General features: G+C 52.9%; 6 protein-coding genes across 6 annotated transcripts; 3 read left to right on the plus strand and 3 right to left on the minus strand.

Annotated features, from left to right (window-relative positions):
• Positions 1-332: 332 nt before the first annotated feature.
• J4E93_005419 (uncharacterized protein) lies at positions 333-1286 on the plus strand (the record flags this gene model as incomplete). Its single annotated transcript, XM_049343340.1, has 5 exons — positions 333-352; positions 461-535; positions 884-927; positions 976-1195; positions 1250-1286. The coding sequence occupies 5 exons, from the start codon at positions 333-335 to the stop codon at positions 1284-1286; spliced, it is 396 nt and encodes a 131-aa protein (XP_049199433.1).
• A 1596-nt stretch (positions 1287-2882) lies between these two features.
• SRE1 (sterol regulatory element binding protein, transcription factor Sre1) lies at positions 2883-4260 on the plus strand (the record flags this gene model as incomplete). Its single annotated transcript, XM_049343341.1, has 3 exons — positions 2883-2929; positions 3029-3567; positions 3635-4260. 3 exons carry the CDS (start codon positions 2883-2885, stop codon positions 4258-4260), a joined length of 1212 nt encoding a protein of 403 aa, XP_049199434.1.
• A 4484-nt stretch (positions 4261-8744) lies between these two features.
• Positions 8745-9539, minus strand: RAS1_1 (Ras GTPase; the record flags this gene model as incomplete). Its single annotated transcript, XM_049343342.1, has 4 exons — positions 8745-8980; positions 9032-9307; positions 9361-9475; positions 9528-9539. The coding sequence occupies 4 exons, from the start codon at positions 9537-9539 to the stop codon at positions 8745-8747; spliced, it is 639 nt and encodes a 212-aa protein (XP_049199435.1).
• Positions 9540-10737: 1198 nt separating this feature from the next.
• Positions 10738-11761, minus strand: J4E93_005422 (uncharacterized protein; the record flags this gene model as incomplete). The annotated part of the gene is made up of 4 exons (XM_049343343.1): positions 10738-11362; positions 11417-11565; positions 11615-11632; positions 11684-11761. The coding sequence occupies 4 exons, from the start codon at positions 11759-11761 to the stop codon at positions 10738-10740; spliced, it is 870 nt and encodes a 289-aa protein (XP_049199436.1).
• Positions 11762-12007: 246 nt separating this feature from the next.
• J4E93_005423 (uncharacterized protein) lies at positions 12008-12761 on the plus strand (the record flags this gene model as incomplete). The annotated part of the gene is made up of 3 exons (XM_049343344.1): positions 12008-12293; positions 12390-12520; positions 12570-12761. The coding sequence occupies 3 exons, from the start codon at positions 12008-12010 to the stop codon at positions 12759-12761; spliced, it is 609 nt and encodes a 202-aa protein (XP_049199437.1).
• A 4502-nt stretch (positions 12762-17263) lies between these two features.
• On the minus strand, positions 17264-19421 carry J4E93_005424 (uncharacterized protein; the record flags this gene model as incomplete). The annotated part of the gene is made up of 7 exons (XM_049343345.1): positions 17264-17854; positions 17912-17984; positions 18040-18409; positions 18461-18651; positions 18703-18880; positions 18932-19153; positions 19217-19421. 7 exons carry the CDS (start codon positions 19419-19421, stop codon positions 17264-17266), a joined length of 1830 nt encoding a protein of 609 aa, XP_049199438.1.
• Between the last annotated feature and the right edge of the window lie 74 nt (positions 19422-19495).

Raw genomic sequence — 19495 nt, forward strand, 5'->3', positions numbered from 1 at the left:
TAGGAGATTTGCAAGAAATATACGGATGCGTAGGCAACGAGACTACCAAACAGTACGATGTTGGAGAGACAAAGACGAGCAGTGTTGAACCTGGAAGAACCCCTTGGTCGCGCGTCGGCCAATGAGAGCGGGTATGACGTTTAGCGCGGGAGCTTGGCTGTGGTTCCCTTGCAACGTCTCGTCGCAAGCCGACATTGCGCAGCACCAACCGTACCCGTGAGCTCTATCACAACCAGCTGCATCTTCCATCTCGTCCCATCCGTCTCCGCCCCAGTCCGTTGCGCCAAGTCGTCAAAGTGCGGTTCCCACACCTCGCCGGTCAATCGTCCGCCATGGATTTCTCAGACATCTTGTGAGTCGAGCTCAAGCTGGGCGAAGCTGTCCCGAAGCTAGGCAGCAGCTTTCCAATGAGCCATTGGGACTTGGGAGTGTTGAAGATCAAAGCTAACTGGGCTCGTAGTCGCATGGTGAATTTCGCCGTTGCCGTATTCGTGGTCCTCGGTGGTATCGCGAAGCTGTTCCCCTTCAACGACTTGTGAGTGTACCCGGCGCCTCCATCGGCAATCCAATCCCGTCGCATCGCATCTCCCCGTCGTACAACCTTGGGATGGCGCACTATATTTGGCGAGCGAGCACACAATGGCAGGCGCGTGTGGATCTGGAGAAGAGTGCAAGCTCTCAGTCGAAGGACACTCGCTCGCCTGGTCGATATGTGTCTGGGCTGCGGTGGGCTTGAATACCATATACGCGAATATGCGCATCCGTGACGACGCACAAGCATCGTACGGACTGGGATTGCACCACCAGTCATGCCACCCGAAGATCGCGAGCGAAGCACACAACCACATCAAATGGCCTAGGAAAGCGCTGACAGTCTGCGCAGCTCTCACATCATCCTCGGTGTATACCTGATCATATTCGGTCTTGGTAAGGTCCAGCGTCCTCATGCAACCACATGGCGCTGACAAGCAACAGGGACTGCCCTCCTCGAGTTCCAGATTCCCCAGCAGGTGGCACGCTATGCCTCCTTCATGTTCTCTTTCCTTGGCCGCGGCATCTTCTACATCTTCATCGGCTCCGTCATTGTCGGCGAGCGCTGGTTCCGCATCGTGCCCGGCACAATCGTTGGCATAATTGGTGTGGGCTACGCTGCTCTGGAGTTCATTCCCTCTATTGAACCCCCGGCGAACATGCGGTATGACCCCAACACACTTTGAAAACGTGTCTCGTGTGACTGACGATATTGCAGTGATGCTGACGCCGGCTGGGGCGCTGAACAAGTCTAAGTCCGCAGCTTGTGGACAAGAGGATGGCGGTCGAAGAGTCCTCATTCGTAGATCGCTTGCCTTGTCTAGGCTCGGCAGAAACCTCGTCGCGCGCTTATCATGTATTAAACCAAGTATTACATGTTATGGACATGTCTGGCGTAGAAATGGTCTGCGGACCCTGACGGAAAGGGTATGTGCATTGTGTTGGATTTTCAAGGTTGGCTCGATGATCATACCCAGGTTTTGGTTACATGGGTTGGGGAGAAGCTTTGGGACAGTCGGTGTATGATAGGTTATCTGATCTAAACGAGGCTGTAGTCGTCACACGTGTTCGCTTGTCTGTCTAGTGTCCGCAGTGCATGAAGCGAGGAGGCTACTAAGGCTTGCATTGCTACTAGTGTATCAAGATGGGGCTGATTGCACTCCATGATAGGTCTTCAGATCTAACATGTTGCAGTTTATATAGCTATAGTAAGTACAACGCCAGTCTGGACGAATTATTTCGCCCCCCTTCGATTGGTGCAAGGCTGCGTGAGTGGCGTGCGGAGGAGCAACCATTACAAATCGCTAGTGGTAGGCGAGACGGATCTGATCCGCCGACAGCTGGTCTATGGCGAGGCTCAAGTGGAGTCCAAGACTGATAGCCGATTTTTCCTTTTCCTTGCCGCCGAGCCCATGTATCGGAGATAAGGGCATCCGACTTGCATCTGAATGCATGTACCTGAGGGTTGGTTGGCTCTGCATCCAAAGATATGCAGGTGCGACGCGCGAGTCGAGTCCTCTTTCGCCGTTCCTGAGCTTGTCTTATGGCTATGGTCGCCGTGGACGTGCTCTCAGGGTTGTCGCGCTAATCCTCGGCTTAGAATAGCAAAGTTTTGATTGGCCACCGCCGCCCATTCACCGCCTAAGAATTACAGCTTGTACCGCACCAGCACCGCCAGGCCAGTAGGCATCTTGCGCAGAATTATGACGACGGGGATCCCGAGCCCACCTGATATCCTCCCTTGCTAGACCCATCATTCTTATAGTCGTTTGCCAGCCATCAGTGTGCCACACCTCCTAAAGGTTGCCCAGGTGTCTACAAAGGCCCGAAGACCCGCATATCACACCAAGTCACGTTAGCGCCTGCTCCAGATTGACCTTCACCCTGATCGGATATCAGATCTAGCCGATAGCAAAGTCCGAACACTTATTTGGATCGAGCAGCTCCAGTTCCCGGGCTGTAGGAACCGATTCACGAAATCTAGGCAACAGTGTGTCACCACGGCCGTAAGCCCACTCTTCTTACACGCACACCCAGGGTCACCAAAGACTGGCCTCATGGCACATCCTCCAGGGAGCGGAGGCACCTCTTTGGCTCCAACTCCGACACATCCACATCATCTATCGCGGGAAACGAGCAAGGACGAGCTAGAGATGGCTGAGAGTCTACGATTACTCAACCAGGCCCATGAGCACCACAGACCGAGAACAGAGACTCCGTCACAGGAACAGCATCAGATTCACAGCCAGGAAGACCAAAGACATGAGATATATCATTCGCTCGAGGATGCGGTGCCCATCTCAGAACAATCGGCGAACCCGGCAAACTCGACATCTCTACAACTACCCGACATGAGCTATGACGCATCCAACGCGCCTGTTGCCGGACAAGTCTGTAGGTACGTCGTCTGAAATTTTGCTGTGTGCTTGCCACCAGTCAACAGTCGCCCGATTACAGTTGAAACCAGATCTGCAGAGAGGACGCTAACGGACCGAAGTAACTGCAAGACAACACAAACGCCGCTTTGGCGCCGATCACCAGCTGGAGAAACTGTGTGCAACGCATGTGGCTTGTACATGAAAGCGCGGAATCAATCACGTCCAGTGAATCTCAAACGCAACACTCAGACTCAGCCGATTATGCCCGTGCAGCAAAGCCCAACTCCGGGCCCTTGTGACGGCAACCGAACGTCACCGGGGTCCCTTGCGGCTTCGCCCCGAGTCGCGACCTACGTTGCTGCAGACCAGATGACAGCCGGTACATGCCCTGGTGGAGGCCGATGTAATGGCACTGGCGGTCAACAAGGCTGCAGTGGCTGCCCAGCGTTCAATAACCGCGTGTCCAAAACTGCTAAATTTGCATTGGCCCAGGCTAATGCTGCATCAAGTGACGGAACAAACGGAGCAGACGCTGCATCCAGTGCGGCAGCAGCAGCAGCTTCTACAAGTGCTATTCCCGCATGTCAAAACTGCGCAACTACGATCACACCACTTTGGAGACGGGATGACGCTGGTCACATAATATGCAACGCCTGTGGTAAGTCAATATCTGTCAAAGGTGCTGACGAGTGGGACCATCGGCGACAACTAACTCCAATTCACAGGACTCTACTACAAGCTGCATGGAACCCATCGCCCTGTCGCAATGAAAAAGCAGGAGATCAAACGGCGGAAACGGGTCGTACCGGCTGGTGACACAGGCTCCCAAGCAGCGCCTTCTGTTGCCGACTACTCCCCACCGCAGCGTCCGTCCCAAACCCCAGCATTCGAGCATTCCGTTTCTCCAGACCCGTCGACGGCGCTTGAATCTCGAGAAGACTATACACCTGAGCCTAGAGGACCAATTGCCGTTGATTTCACCCACTATTACGGCAATGCTTCTGTGACCTCAAACCCGGCTGCCCTGGTACCGAACACACAACCCAATGCACCATCACCCCGGAAGCGCAGTCGTAGTGCTACCATGGACCCAGAAGAGACCGCCAACCCCATGCCTCACCGGCCGAACGCTATCTCGTCGATATTGAACCCGTCTCAAGCCGATGTGAACGCGAATATTGACCCATCGCTGTCCGTGCCACTACGTCCGAGTGCAGGCTCTTCACCTAATCCCGGAGTTTCACAAGAAGAGAAGGCAGCTAGGAGGGAGAGATTGAAGAAAGAGGCAGAGGCTATGAGACAAGAACTAGAGAGGAGACAGAAAGAGTTAGACGAGTTGGAGAACGATTGAGGTGTTTGTCAGGTGTCATTCGACATGCAGCAGCAGAGCTATGCACTGAGGTTTCGCGAAAAGCAGTTGCGCCAAAAGCAGTCTCGTTCGTGTGATGGCATACACGCTTTCTTTATATGAACAAGGTCTGGTGTATTAGAGGGCGTCTAACGACGTATGGGATCTGACTGTTCTCTATCTCTATCGTCTAGTCACGGGTATAAGGCGTTACTTTGGCGGTGGAGGAATACTCTATCTTTTCACGACAGTTTCGCGAATACCACAATCATCAAGACACCGGGCTCTGCATCGTAGCTTAGTCACACTGCCTATATCTCAAACTATACAACATTGAGGTCATGCACTTCTAACATACACACTACCTCTACTAGTAACCACTGCCATCCCACAAGCGGTTCAATAATCAACAGCATCCATACCTTGTACTGCTTAGGTTGTGGCCTAGATAGCAATATTGGTTTTGTTGTCTGTTCCAATGCCTAAGATCATCTACAACTTAGTCGTCTTCGAACGCGCTTTAGAAATTACTAGAGCACATGCTGATGATTGGGTTCACAACGCCCTTTTCCTTAGGCATCAGCCTTGTCAAATTCAAGATAATAGTACCATTCTACTTCATACAGAGCAAAACAGAAATATCACTTTCGATAATATCACTTTGACTGCCCGGGCAGCCACTCAGCGGCAGCGCTAGCTCTTTTACTGCCAACGTGGAACTTCCCGAATCAGACGCTCAGCAAGCTCATGTCAAGGTTGAATGCGCTGCTCTCGCATCCACGTAGCAGTAGGTTACTATGAAGCTATGTGCGTACACATGGAGCCAGTGTTGTATAGGACTCACGTTCGAACTTCGAACAATTTCAGATGGTGCAGCTTCAGGATGTGCCTCGATCGGAGTGATAGAACAAAAGCATCTTATTGTCACCAAGCCACAAGTCAGTGATAGACTGGCTGCTCCAGTCTGGGCTCGTAAGTCATCGTTCGGTCTCAGACTCAGACTCATCTCTTTGCTGATGGTAGCTAGAGCGGCCTCAGTGAAGCACAAGAGTGCCATACGCAAAGCAACGTGTAAGCAGCACTCGCAATACTCCGTACTCAGACAATTGGAACTGCATACGTGTGACTTCTCCATGAACGTTGGCCAGACATACCACATAAGCAAATATCGGCCCTTCTGCGATCTACGCTCACGGAATCTCGTGTCCATCGCTATCTCGCCTCCAGCTCTTATCGCGTACAATTGCGATCCTCAGATTCGCTAAAGAGATGATCGGACAGGCAATGCGGTTCCCTTTATCCATCGTAGTGGTAGTACCGACGGGCCGTGCCGTACGAAACGGTGAGAAAATCAGCATGTGCGTCGATCGTTTCCGAGAATAATGGAGGGGTTGATGGATTTGTGCCTAATAATGGCAACTTTTCTTTTGGTGCTAAAGGTCCCAAAAAGCCACTGTGTCTCCGGAAGTCGAGGATGGTGAGGTCAATGGCGTATGCGGACGGAATTTCCCGAGTATGCACGATAGATGCGAATCGAAAGTCGGGTGTTGCCGTGTGGAAGCGTGCCTATTTCGAGAGAATGTGTGGACATATTGTCTACTTATACAAACTCACGATGCTGCAGTCATGCGTTCAAATAGTCGAAGTGTGGAGTGAATTTGCGCGATATAATAAAGCGTACAGAGCAAAAGACGTCATACCCAAAGAACGAAAGCACGACCACACCGCAACCCTTCAGCACAGACAAGCAAGCTAAGGCTAACGTACTCCAACCACGCTCCGTCGGCATCGTACTTTTTGGTACGCATCTTACCACCGCGCCGCAAGTCTCTGTCTATTGGCTGGCGTTCAGCACCGCGTTCTGACCTACAATCCACGCTCTGGAGCGGCAATTGCCAGAAGCAGCAATAAACCAAGCAACTTGATCTCGATACCAAAGTGTGAGATCGAAGATCGTGAGTTTGGGTCGTAGAAGCGACGGCTCTACATGATGCCGTTCCAATCACGTCTGAAGCTGGGGTGTCGACTGGTGTGGAATCGACGATGAAGACAGAGCACTTGGTAGGAGCGCTGGGGGTTCGAGTCACGCAGCATCGCAGATTGATGTTGAGGTGGTGCATTGTGAAGATGTGTATCAAGGCATTCCGACTGTAGACTTAGTAGACCCTCTGCGTCGACCTTTCAAGCTCTTTTATCGCGTTCATGGCGGGGAAGTTGCGATGGACGGGACGTTCAATGTGGTTCCCGCACTAGCCCTGTTAATCCGCTAACGTCAGGGTCTAGATCCCTCCGCTGAGTGCCGATCTGTGCGATATATGTATGTAAGACGCTCACCTCCTCGGCGTACCTTTTACAGTTGCATCAGCTGCGCGTCATGCTGTCGCATTATTAGCTAAGGTTGCAGGGCCGGTCTGCGGGAGCGGCCACATGGGAACATGTGTGCAGGTACGGGCCGGCAACGAGAGTTTAGCGCCTGTGGACCGACAGCCTTATTTTGAGATTTGGCTGCAGTGAGACCGTGTTGGTGGAGATTCCGTACATTTTGACAGCAGGCTGTGTTGTGGGAGGCTCGTGATATACCCGAGGCTCCAATCGTTGGCGATACAAATTACACGAATCTGATCTATTGGACTTCAGGATCATAGTAAGAGTTTGCTATTCTCTAATGCAAATGGTGTAGAGCCATCAAAGGCTCTTCTTTACACGATCTCGATTGCCTTCACATGTCTGGCATAAGCGTGGTGATTGATACGCAACATAGCTCGTAGCCGCCCTAATGAGATGGAGTCCAGCCTGATTACTGCTTACATGGTCCAGCTCCGTGTGAACTACGAAAGGAGACAGTCGTTGGAACCTGTGCATAAGCGAGCTATTGTGGGCATCCCGATAACGATCATCCGCCATGCAGTTCGCGCACGGATGGGGAAAGAGACGTATGAACCTAGGGCCCGAGGCACTCCACAGCTCGTCTTTTGACAATCAATCGCTATCCGTAGAACGAACAGTTTTCCGGGATGTATCGCGAACGCCGTGGGTTGCGTGTTTGCTACCAAGATCAGCGTACTACAGGGATACCGAAGTGGCCACATGAGTGGCTTTCCACCCGCAACAAGGCGCATGCAACGGCGTTGGAACGCCTAGGTGCATGGAGCAGCGAGTGAAGCTGCAGCCGAACTGGTCTACAGCGAACTGGCCGAACAAGGTCGTCTTCCGTGCCGACGCGGGCAGGGCGTACTTCCCGTTTGGGGACATTTTGGGAATAGCCTAAACAGCAACGGGTGTAAATAATTGCTGAATATCCACATTGTCGGGCCGCGCCTTGATTGCAGTTGGGCAGAAGGGAAAATATTTGTAAGAACGGCCGCAAAGTGGTCAAGTGAAGCGAACCGATCTTCAGGACGTAAAGGTTGAGTTGACGTACTGGGCACGTGCCACACGTGTTGCGGATGCGGCAAGAACGGCGCATCGGGTTCTGGGAAGCAGCCCCAACCTAGTGTTTCACGAAATGATGGCGATCAGCGAGTTCTGGTGTTCGTCCGGAGAAAAGCTCCCTGGGTCAGTCGGGCCTAATCCAGTCGCTATCGCGTCGCTTTTGAGACACGCGTGTGCATTGCCGATGCCCACTTGCTCTCTCCTGATCGACTTCCCCTCTTTCAGTCGGGGTGTAGGCCCTGAAACGGCCGTGCAGGGATAGCGCCATCTCTGTGATAATCTACATCCAATGGCGACGCCCGGGCAAGGCTCGCGAGTCGAAACACCACGCGCTTGTGGCTCCAAGCGGATGATCACTGCGATTGCATCGCCGCTGGTCGCCGAGGGACGTGAATGCACCGCCAGCAGCAGTCGCCATGCAACGTGAGCTGGCAATCTGGATCAAAGGTGTTCGTGCGGGGTGCGACAGCACGTCAAGATGCGCATGCGAGTTGTATTTTGCCGCCATGCTGTAGAGAACGGGAAGTGCTGTGAGCAGAAGACGAGGCTGTGTGGTGATGCGAGTAGAGATGAATTATGTTCATAGAAGGTAGGTAAAGTTAAACGACCCTAAAAGCTGTCAAAAAAATAATGAAATCTTTTGACTCCCCGAAGCGTGCTGCATGGTGCCTCGCATGGCATGCCGACAGGAGGGAATACAGTGTACCGATCAAAATGCCATAAAGAAATCGGTCTAGATAGATGAACGCGAACACGAAGAGCGCCACCAGATAAGAAAGACGGAGTCGATACCAGTAATAGAAGTAGGGTGTTCGGAGGCGCATCCAGCAGACGTGAATCCGTTAGCCCGTAATGCGAACCCTAAGTGACAGTATCGAAAAGAAGAGGTGGTTGAACGACAGGCCTTCGTAGACGAAGGTGCGCTGACAGTACGTAACAGTAGCATCGCGTGTTTTCTTCTGCTGGCCCAAGCAGCACCGCCAATGGCCAGGGCGGTCGACCGAACCCAGCGGTGTAGGTATCTCTCCACAACAAGAATCATGGCTTCCATCTCCTTACATGACTGTGCATCCACAGCAGCCCTTCTTCTCCGCCTGGTCATCGGTGTCGAATGTCTGCTTTGTGGGGCCATTTCCGTTTGAGCCAGGGGCACCTGTGTAGGACGACATTTCCTTGTTGTATCTGCGGATCTCGCGTACGATGTCGTAGAAGGCGTTGTCAACGTTGATGCGGGATTTAGCCGATGTCTCGATGAATTTGCAGCCAAAGTTGCGCGCCAGAGTCTGGCCCTCTGTGCAAGGGTCAGCACGTGCAGGTGGTCAGGGATGGGATGCAAACGTACCTTGTGTCGACACCTGCCTCTCGCCGTCGAGATCGCACTTGTTGCCAACGACGATCATGGGGAAGTAGTCCTTGTCCTTTACTCTCAGGATTTGCTGCTGGAATGTCATAATCTCCTCGAAGCTCTGCCTGTCGGTTATCGAGTAGACGAGCAGGAAGCCCTCTCCTGTGCGCATGTACTGCTCGCGCATGGCCGAGTACTCCTCCTGGCCGGCTGTGTCGAGCACATCGAGCAGCGCAACCTCGTCGTCGATGACGCACTGCTTGCGGTACGAGTCTGGCGCGGTTAGCTTGCTTTTGCGCATGACGCGGCGGATCGGGAAAGCTCACCCTCGATGGTCGGGTCGTACTCGTCTACGAAGTGGCTCTGGATCAGCTGGATAGTCAAACACGACTTTCCGACTCCACCGCCGCCGACGACTACCAGCTTGTATTCTCGGAGAAACTGGCGCGGGTTAGCAGGGGCGCGTGCGGCGCGGGCGGAGCTGGGCGCCTACCTTTGATGCCATTGTGAATGTGAGGTCGGTGCCGGTCGGTTTGATGTCGCGGGCGATGGGAATTAGGGTATAGGGTATAGGTCTAGTAGAGCGAGCAGAGCAGAAGAGAAGGCAAGGAGGCTATGGGGGCGGCGATGACGGGCGGCGGGCGTGGTGGCGATGCGACAGGCGTATCGGGCGGGTTGGGGCGGTGGTGGTGAGGTCGTGGCCGGATTATCAGCAGCAGCGAGGGAGATGGCCAGGAGAGTCGTCGCGGTAGAGGAGGACGGGAGAGACGAGCAGGATGATCTCGGTAGCAAAAACGACCCTCTAGCTCCGTCTGGGGCTTTGAAGGAACATGGGCTGCGCTACGCTGACTTCGCTGACTAGGACATGGGCTCGCGCGCGGCCAGAGCGCTAGCTTGCTAGCCCTTCCAACCAAAAAGGACGCCCCAGCCCGCTCCACCACACCACAAGGCCACTGCTGCACGCGCGAGACGGGCGGCGACGTGTTTGCCTGCACCCGCCTGCTATTTGCTGCCCCAAGACTGCATGCCTCTGCGTCTATCATATTCGCTGCTCACGCCCGCGCCAAAACAAAGGCACCTAAAGCGGCGGCACCTGGCGACGGCGCACTGCATGGGCGCGCCTCCGACGCTTCCATGCGATCCCAGCGTCCGACGCCCACCTGCACGGACGCTGCCCACGAACCACTACTGTGCGCAAGGGATGGTTCGACGTGATGCGAAGGGGGAGGCGGCCGCAAAAGACGTTGGCTGTCTAGCCGCACACCGCGTCGCTTTCGCGTTTGCATGTCTCCCGTGCATGTGACTGCCCGAATATGCGGGTGCCGCCCGTGAAGCACACTGCCCTGCCATGCCTGAACGGAACCCTCCCAAGCCTGAATGGAACCCTCCCAAGCGGGGTCGGCGGGTACCCTCTGCCACCATCCGCGACCATCGCCCCGAGCACCACGGTCACCGACCATCATGACATCCACAGCCCTCGACTCTGTCTCCAGCTGGAACGCAATCTCTCACCTCCATCTAGCCCTCTTCCAGGGTCCAGCGTGGCCGCGGCACAGCTGCTTCGACAAATCTTCGAGAACACCCTAGCCGTCGTCTAGTCCCAACATCATCTTCACAGGCATTCTATTTTGACCAAAAGTCCCTGCGTCTAGACACTCAAATATATACACTATGGCTGCGGCACTATTCCCTCGGCTCACCCTCTACGAGTCCTTGTCAGACGTGTCAGCGTCGTCCTCGCCTTCAACCGCTACGCGCCTCCCCTGAACCGCCTTTTCTACCTCAGGCACCAAACTTTCCATGAACTCGCGGTCGCGTCCGACTAGCGTTACCGTGTTGTGGTCCTTTCCCCACCTTGGGTAGCTTCCCACCTTGACCCCCTTCGGCTCTGCCTTGGCTGCGAGCTCGGTCAGATATCCAGCAACGGCACTCTCAGCCATCGGAGTCGAGATGAGGATCCGCAGCACGCCTTTGCCCTCCGGATCCGTCAGCCTAGGCAGGATGCGGGGCTTCAGCCCGTCCAGCATCGCTTCAAACAATCTAGGCACCCCGGGCAAAATATGGATGTTACCGTTCACAACGCTAACGGGAACCCAAAGCGACTCGCTGACAAAAACCACTTGATCTTCATCCGATTTAGAATCATCCATAGGCAGCTCCACCATGCGTTTCTTGGCCTTAAGCGCTGGAGACTCGACGTTCCAGTCAAAGTCGGGCTGAGACTTGTGCGGCTTCGACAGGCGCTTCATGCGCTGGAATGCTGCATCGTGTAACTTCAATGGCAAGCCGAAAGCCTTCGCTATCGACTGGTACGTGATGTCGTCGTGACTAGCCGCCCATTAGCTCAGCGGCTGAGTGGTGTAGCGAATACGCTGCACTCACGTAGGACCAATTCCGCCGCTCGTCACAACCATGTCGTAATTCTTCGACATGCGTTGGACCGCTTCGATAATCTCGCCTTCGTCATCAGCAATGACTTCGATGCGGCGCAAGTTAATGCCCAGCGAGAAGCAGAACTTGGCAAAGTAGGCCTGTGTAACATTAGTCGAGGTACCACGCCGTTGATGCGGCATAGTCTACCGAATTCGTGTCGACTGTCTGTGTTTCACGTCAGCTGTCAGAATTCTCAATCGATTGCCACCTACATACCTTGCCTCCCAGAACTTCATCGCCAATGATCAAACAACCCGCCGTGTGAATCAGACTCTTCTGTTGTGTCGAAGCCATGACTGATGACGTTATCGATGGACGGAACGAGGCGGCAGAACGGTGAGCAAAGTTGGGGATAGGACGAGACAAGTGTCTGGCAACCTGATTCAGTCGTCCGAACATGGATCAAGACGAGTAACTCAGGGGAAGAGGGTATGAGTAGCTAGGCGCATGAGAAGAAAAGCCTTCTAGAAAGGTGAGGGTGTATCGACTTGACGGTAGTGCATTAGCTAGCGCCATCCGCGACCTCAGGAACCCCCGCCCATGGACCCCGCTAACGAACGTATCCCGCCCGGCACACTTCCTCAGCCCTACACCACCCCCGATCATCCTCAAACGCCCGTTGCCAACCTAGGTCTGCTGCATCGTGCGAAACAATGGCAAGTGCCGCCATCACTTTGCTGCTACGCGCGTCATGCCCGGTCGTTCGCTAATACCTCGGCCCAGTCTTCCGAGGCACGACTATACACCTTCTCTGAAGAGACCAAGACGAAGCTACGCAAGTTCCGCCTGGGCACCTCGCGCGCCAAAGACCCCCAGGCCATTATCTGTTCGTATACCTAGGTCTGCTTTTGCCGCAGTCGTTCCTGCCCCAGCCTGCCGCGGCCCTGCCCTCTACAATGGCACTGACGCCCATGCGCGCCAGACGAAATCGATAAGAAGACGCTCGAAGTACGCCAGTCAGACGACGAGGTCTACACCGACGTACAGAGCCTCGCCGATGAGCTCCCCGACCACGCACCACGATTTGTGCTCTTGAGCTACCCGTTGACGCTCGTACGCCGTACCCATCATACACATCGCAAGGGAAGCTGAGATTTGATAGGACTCGGGACGGTTATCGGTGCCATACGTCATGCTATACTACCTACCCATCACATGCAACAGCGAGGTGAAGATGCTGTACGCCGGCGCAAAGGAGCTCATGCGGAACACAAGTGAGGTGAACCGCATCATCGAGATCGACAGCGCCGAGGATTTGGAGGAGATTGAAGAGAAGTTGAAGGAGCAGAAGTAGAACGATACGAAATGACGATGCGATGAGAGAGGGCACAGCACGACACATAAGCGCGCGCCGTTTGACTCCACCGGCTATAAGGACAATACCACCACGATGTCGTATCCGCATCAGATACCGCACCGTGTTCGGTTCACACTAGCAATGCTTGGTATTAGTCCTTGTTCGTACATACCGACTGGAGATGCCTGCGCCCATTTCTTGCTCCCGTTTCTCACCTGCAGTGTCATAACACATGTGGTATCCGTTTCGGGCGATCTTGAACGATCATGATGTTGCTGCGTCACAGCTAATACTCGCATAGTCACGATCCCAGAACGTCGCTGTCGGATAGATGCGATATCCGCTTAAAGCAGCATCGAGCAAATGCAAAGTGCATGCCCAAGTCTAGGCGCACCGCACAGTTAAGGCCTGTTATCGCATCGTTGGACCCTCACCAATTTGTAACACCTATCCTCTATCTGTACCAGCCGTGTCCAAATCCTTTCACGCCGCACGAGGCACTACGATTGGTCGGCGCCCCCATCTTCCTACAAAATTACATGTGGACCCCCACCAAGCTCAACCACGGCAGAAGACCAACAACGGCAAAAGAAAATCTCCGATGTGCACACCACGCTGCAATGTCTGCATGGGGAAGGTACGCTGACCGTTTTCCAACTTTCATATGTATGATTGCGGCACGTTCTCGTTTGTAGGGATGTTGACAAGTGTGCCCCCTGTCCCCGACTTTTGTGGAGACGTCTTGAACCGTCGCGTGCGCCGTATACAGGCGCTTCGTACCGAACCCTGCAACATCAAAACGTTGAAATATGGGAAACGGAATAATTGCTGCAAGTCGTAGGGATCGGCGGCGAAAGTTTGGCTCGGTAAATTATCTGGTGATATGTTTGAGAAGACTTTGCGCGCACGGGAGGACACTGCACGCGCGTTGGGCTCTGAGGATCGTGAGGACTGGGTTCAGGAGATTGTGTTCGAAGCGATATGAGCACCCAACTAAAGCGGCCTGTTCCTCGAGTCAACGCGCGTACGACTTCCAACGCGACTTTTGCGGGAGAACATCATCTTACTATCGCGTTCTCTGCAAGTATGTTGGCAACGATGGCACGGTCAGCCTTTACCCCATACTGCGTGGTATCATCCGACGGTTTAGATTTCACTCGGCATCCCGGTGGGATGATTGCCGCTCTGCGGCTTCCTCTACGAGCGGGTTCTGAGATCTGTGGTCGCTCTAGCTGACGCTGTCACCTTCTTTCCTTTGCGAGCACCTGGTGATGAGCTGGTCTCTGGACTTTATTGGAGATACGTCATCCGTCGCGTCGCAAGACCACGACGCGTCTGTTCTGGAGTTGGACTAGTATCGCTTCTGGAAGCGTGTCATAGTACCGAGTGTGTGATGCGCAGGTCTTGGATGGGCATGTGCGCACAGTAGTCACGAAGACTTGTATGTCTGAAACAACAGTATATTCGGGCAGATGTCGATCATCCTTCGACAGAACAATGCGATGCCAGCAGTAAGGCCTTTTATCCGAGCTTTTTCTCTATCGAGCCATGGCCTCTTGTCATCCAAACCATCGCGTCTACCCGAAAAGCTCTGTGAGACTGGATAACAGAACATGCCTATTCAGAAGCCTGCTCTTGCTCAAGACCGCGCGTGCTCTAACCTCTAGACTTGACACAAGAACCATCATCTCGCACACCACATGAGACTTATTGTACTGCCCACTTGCTGCGTTTTCGGAGGCTTGGCCCGAAGCGGTAAAGTACGTAAGGAATCGGCAGTGCTACGACACTGATGATACCAAGCAGGGTCAAAGTCCAATGAGTCCCCAAGTTCCTGTACATGGGAATACCAACAACAGTCATCCCACCAGCTGCAATATATCTGACCAGCGCGACAAAGGTCAAGGCCGATGCTGCATATGCTTCGTAGCTGTCGATGATGTACATGTACGCGGACATGAAGATGCAAATGTTGCTGAAGCCAACGAGCAATGACGCCGCTAGAGGCGACCATATCGAGACCGAAGCCTAAAGCTGGTTAGAATTCTGCATAGTTGAGAGAGACATGTATGGCGTATACTTACATAGTCAGTCCACCCCATCCAGAAAAGACCGATAGGCAGTGTAGGTGCTCCAATCATGGCAAAGAACAATCTTGACTCGCGGTGTATAGCTTTACCGGATCCATCGTCTCCGTCCCTCTCGAGCTGTCGCACGGTTCTGCGGTATGCCACTGGGACAAGAAGTGCGGAAAGAGCTATGCCGATGAACAAACCAACGAAGCAGATGTTAGATAACCCTTCATTGATGTCGAAGGTTTCCGCAAAGATGTAAGGGTAGCTGCGAGGACGTTAGCTATGTCTACTATCTTAGGCGTTCTGTGGCCTTGAGGATCTACATACCCATCCAAGAACGTGAACAATATGATGTATACGATCATCAAGTAAAGTGTAAAAGCCACTACGATTGGCTGTGTGCAGAGAAGGAACGGTCGAAGAAAGGATCTGGACAGGAGTTCGCCGATAGAGCCATGCGATGCTTCTGTCGCAGTGAGGAAACGATTGTTGCCTGTGAACTTCCGGAAATGATGTGCTTTGTAGTGCAAGAGACGCGGTGCGAATGATTCTCTTTTGAAGAGCAATATCAGCGTGAAAGTTACTCCGATCAAGATCAATGTTATCCACTCGGTCCATCTCCAGCTGATATCCTGCTCGTAGCCGATGTAAGCACCTATCACTGGACCTAGTTTCATGTGTGGTTAGCGAGGCCGAAGAAGCAGATTGAAAGCGAAAGACTCACCCAAGACTGGTCCGCCGAACGCGGGTATCGCAAACAGTGGAAAGGCGAATGTCTTTTCCACTGGACTCCATAGATCTCCCACGGAGCCTCCTGCAACCGTGAGAGGGGTACTAGCAGAAAACCCAGCTAAAAATCTGAAGACAATCTGGGCCCCAAAATTCGGGGCTAAAGCTGATCCTATAGTCCAACACGCGAAGACGAGGAGCGAGCCAAGATAGACTGGGTATCGTCCGAGGAGCTCCGAGAGCGGGCTACAAATTTGAAGATACGATGTCAGTCTATGTTTTAGATGCAATTCGTTCGTTCAAGTCGTACCTGAGTAGGAGAGCTCCAAAGCCGAAGCCTACCAAAAAGAGAGCAGTAGCCAACGACTCCGCTACCTCTGAAACCCCAAATTCGGCAGACGCTCTGGTGAGAACTGCAGAGTCGATGGAAGATGCGAGCGTCGCAACGAAAGCGACAAGGCACACGAGTAACGTCGCACCAATACGGTGTAGGGTTGAGAATTGCTTCGGGTTGTGTGCATCGTCAGGCCCGCTCCAATCGACCTGGTAATACAGCTCGTTGTTACCATCTTCTCTCAGCGTAATGCCTGGAATCCGAGTGAACGGTTCACCTTTTTCCAGCTCACTAGGTAATGCTGAGTTCCCTAACCCATGTGCGTCGTTGGGCGAGCGTGCAGTACGAGCGGTTAGTGGGTCTGAGACTTCAGTCACGCGTTGTAATTCTTCTTTCACATGTCGCTGGAGAGCTCTGTATTGTAAAAAGAACGCCATAACAGCAAAAAAAGGTAGCTAAAAGGATTATAGACTCTAATCAGGAGACAGCTTCGCAACTTTTAGGAGCTTGAGAAAACCGCCACGGGCTTTATCTCCGTGACGTGACGCCCGCTCGCCATCATCGGAAAGGGCAGGAAAGCCTCCGATACATAAGCAAAACGCTATGCTTTTTAAATTGGGGCCTCTTCGAATGCTTGTGACGGGAGATGCGAAAGTGGGTTTTCGCTGGAGACTCTTTGAGGATTTAGCGTCGCCCATGCTCCCCGAGACTGCGCTTTGCCTAAAAGGGTGACGGACCTGACGTATGTCATCGGGAATAACTGTTCATGCTGCGATCTTTTCTTTCGAAGCACGATGGTTTGGGCGGGACTGGGCTTTGCGATATTGGTGTTTGCATGAACTGCACTGTGCGAGAGTCCTACCGATAAAGGCGGCTACTGCTTTATGTGACGTGCGCGCGAGAAGGTGAGTTACAGTCGCTTTGAAGATGACTTCGTCAACTCGTGAGTATCTTTTTCTCTATCTTAAGGTGAAATTATTGATCTTCTGACGATAGAGTCTTGCGATGGTCGCAAAAGACTGCTCACCTTCCCTAGACGCGTGCGCGGTCGTGACGGTGCCGGAAACCTCGGTAGCCTCCGCGGAGCAAATGTTATCGGCTGTTGCCTCATCATTCTCAATTGTGGCCGCTGCTTCCACTTGATACCAGAAAAAAGCTGAACAGGTCTAAAGCCTACACTAACGTTAGGTCATCTACTTTGCATGCTTGCATGTCAACGTAGGCTGCAGGCCTGGCTTTGACCTTCACATCGAGCCACGAAGAGTTGCACATAAGGTATAAAATCGTCCTTTACCACTCCATAAGCTATTTAACAGTCCAGCAGAGATCTCGAATATTGACAGTAAGCGACGCTCTTGAGATTAAGCCTTCTCCATGTTCTCAGTCTTCGCCGCGGTGTACTCAGCGTTAGACTGGAAGCCACCTTCCGGGAGTTTGTCAAGCTGGTCGTTCTCTCGGTCCAAGCTGCGGAAAGTCCAGGCAAATCCAACCCAGCCAAGGAACGTAAGGATGGCAATGCTCATGTACAGCCACACGAGCAATGGATCACCAGCCAACGGCACGAAGGCCTGAGCGATGGCAGACGAGAAAGCATGCGTGAACCAAAACATTCCAGTCACCAAAGATCGCATGTTCTTCGGTGCTTTCGAGAACGCGTATTCAAGTCCCGTGATGCTAGCGAAGATCTCCGAGAATGCGATGAGAATGTATGCAGGAACCTGGGTCCACACTGAGAGATCCGGGGGCTGATCGCAGTCTGTTGGAAACTCTCCGCAAGGCGATTTCTGGTAGATGAAGTGTTGGATGACTGCTGCAACCACCATGGAAAGCATAGCGCAGACGAAACCAGCTTGGATCTTCTTCAAGGGTGTGAAGTTGATACCCATGTGAGCAAGCCTCGGGTAGATGAATTTGTCGAATATCGGAATGCAGATCAGCAATGTGAATGGGTTCTATGAGTAATTCGTGTTAGACCTCTTCTCTCGTGTATTTAGGTGTTAAGAACATACCAGGTTATGTACCACATCATTTGGTACACCATTGAGCTTCATGGTGGACGCCTGCGAAACCAGGTTACTGGTCCTTGAAGACGGTCAGTGCTTGTCCTACGCGCATCCAAGGTATCGATGATACGTACATTTGGCCATAAGGCAGCCAAAATATGGGCAACCAGAAGAACACTTGACAGGCCTTGATGCCACGTCGAACTTCGTCCACCCAAGCGTCATCGAAAGTCATCCAAACTGGCTTATTGGCGACTTTGCTTGGTTTTGCAGCGTCCCAAATGTTCGGATCAGAGAGATTCCTCCACGTACGCACGGGGTTGAGCGAGAAGCGCCCTTTCAGAACCAACCCGTATGTTCTCAGGGACTTGACGAGCACATCACCCTGTGGGGGCTTCTTGACGTAGTGCTTGCTGAGGGTGACCATCAGGAGCGGGCAAAGAGCAAAGAGAATAGTTGGTAAAGTGAAGGAGAGCCAGAAACCGACGTATTTCTCCGCATATACTATAATGAACGTCAGCTACCGTATCGCATGGTTTATCGAATGTTGCTTACCCATAGAGACCTGACCGACCAGCGCACCAACATTGATCAGAAGGTAGTAACGCATGTATACTCGGGAGTATGTGATGCCCGGGTCGACTATAACTCGTTCACCATTGGGCTCGGTACGAATGAAAGCTCGCGGATGACTGGCCTCATATTGCTCCGCAATGAGCGGAGAGATGCAGCATTTGAAAAAGCCCCTGCAAGTGGTTAGCACATGGATTGAGTGCGTTTCGTGCGGAGATACTTACACACCGGTGCCAAATAGAATCAGGCCCAGAATGAACGAGGCAAGAGCTCCTTCGGGATTTGGTCCCATGACTTGAGGGATCGCGGCAATGATAATTAAGATATGGCCAAGTGTAGCAACGGCAATGGCGAAGTAAATCGTCTTGAATTTGCCCCAGTATTCGTCAGCAACCCAACCGCCTAGTGAGAAGGTTAGTACAATTCTTGCTCGGGAACAAAGATCAAGCTTACCAACTAGCGGCATGATGTACGAAAAGAATGAGTTGAACTGAACAAGGCCTGTGCTAGCACGCTGGCCCATTCCAAGGGCTCCTGGTTGACCGTCGCCGGCAGCGCCAGCTTCAGGGAAGGGCCCGGACGTGGGGAGGTCTCTCTGGATGAAGTTGACAAAGACAGCGGTCGTTCCATAGTAAGCAAAACGCTCACACATTTCTACAATACCGATGACGTAGACTAGTAGCAGATTGGTACGTTAGCGCATGGTACACAAAGGCCCCGTAGAGAAGATATACGTACTCATCCAATTGACTTTACCATACACACGACGAAGCTTTCCCCAATCTTCTTCGGTAGGATATTGCTCGCCATTGGGGCCAACAAGGCTCTCGGAAGTCGACACAAACCTGTCGTGCTTCTCTAAGCTCGCACTGCCCCGTGTGTCGTTGTGAAGAGTATTCGCCAATGCGGCGTCAACAATCTCGAGATTTGCCCCTGTAGACATGGCGGCAGGTGAGGAAGTGGCTCTCCCAAACACTCCGGCCGACTCTCCGGGTTATATAAATCTCTATGGAATCT

The sequence above is a fragment of the Alternaria ventricosa genome (assembly GCF_023758065.1).
Source record: "Alternaria ventricosa strain BMP 2768 chromosome Unknown scaffold_8, whole genome shotgun sequence".
NCBI lineage: Eukaryota > Fungi > Ascomycota > Dothideomycetes > Pleosporales > Pleosporaceae > Alternaria > Alternaria ventricosa.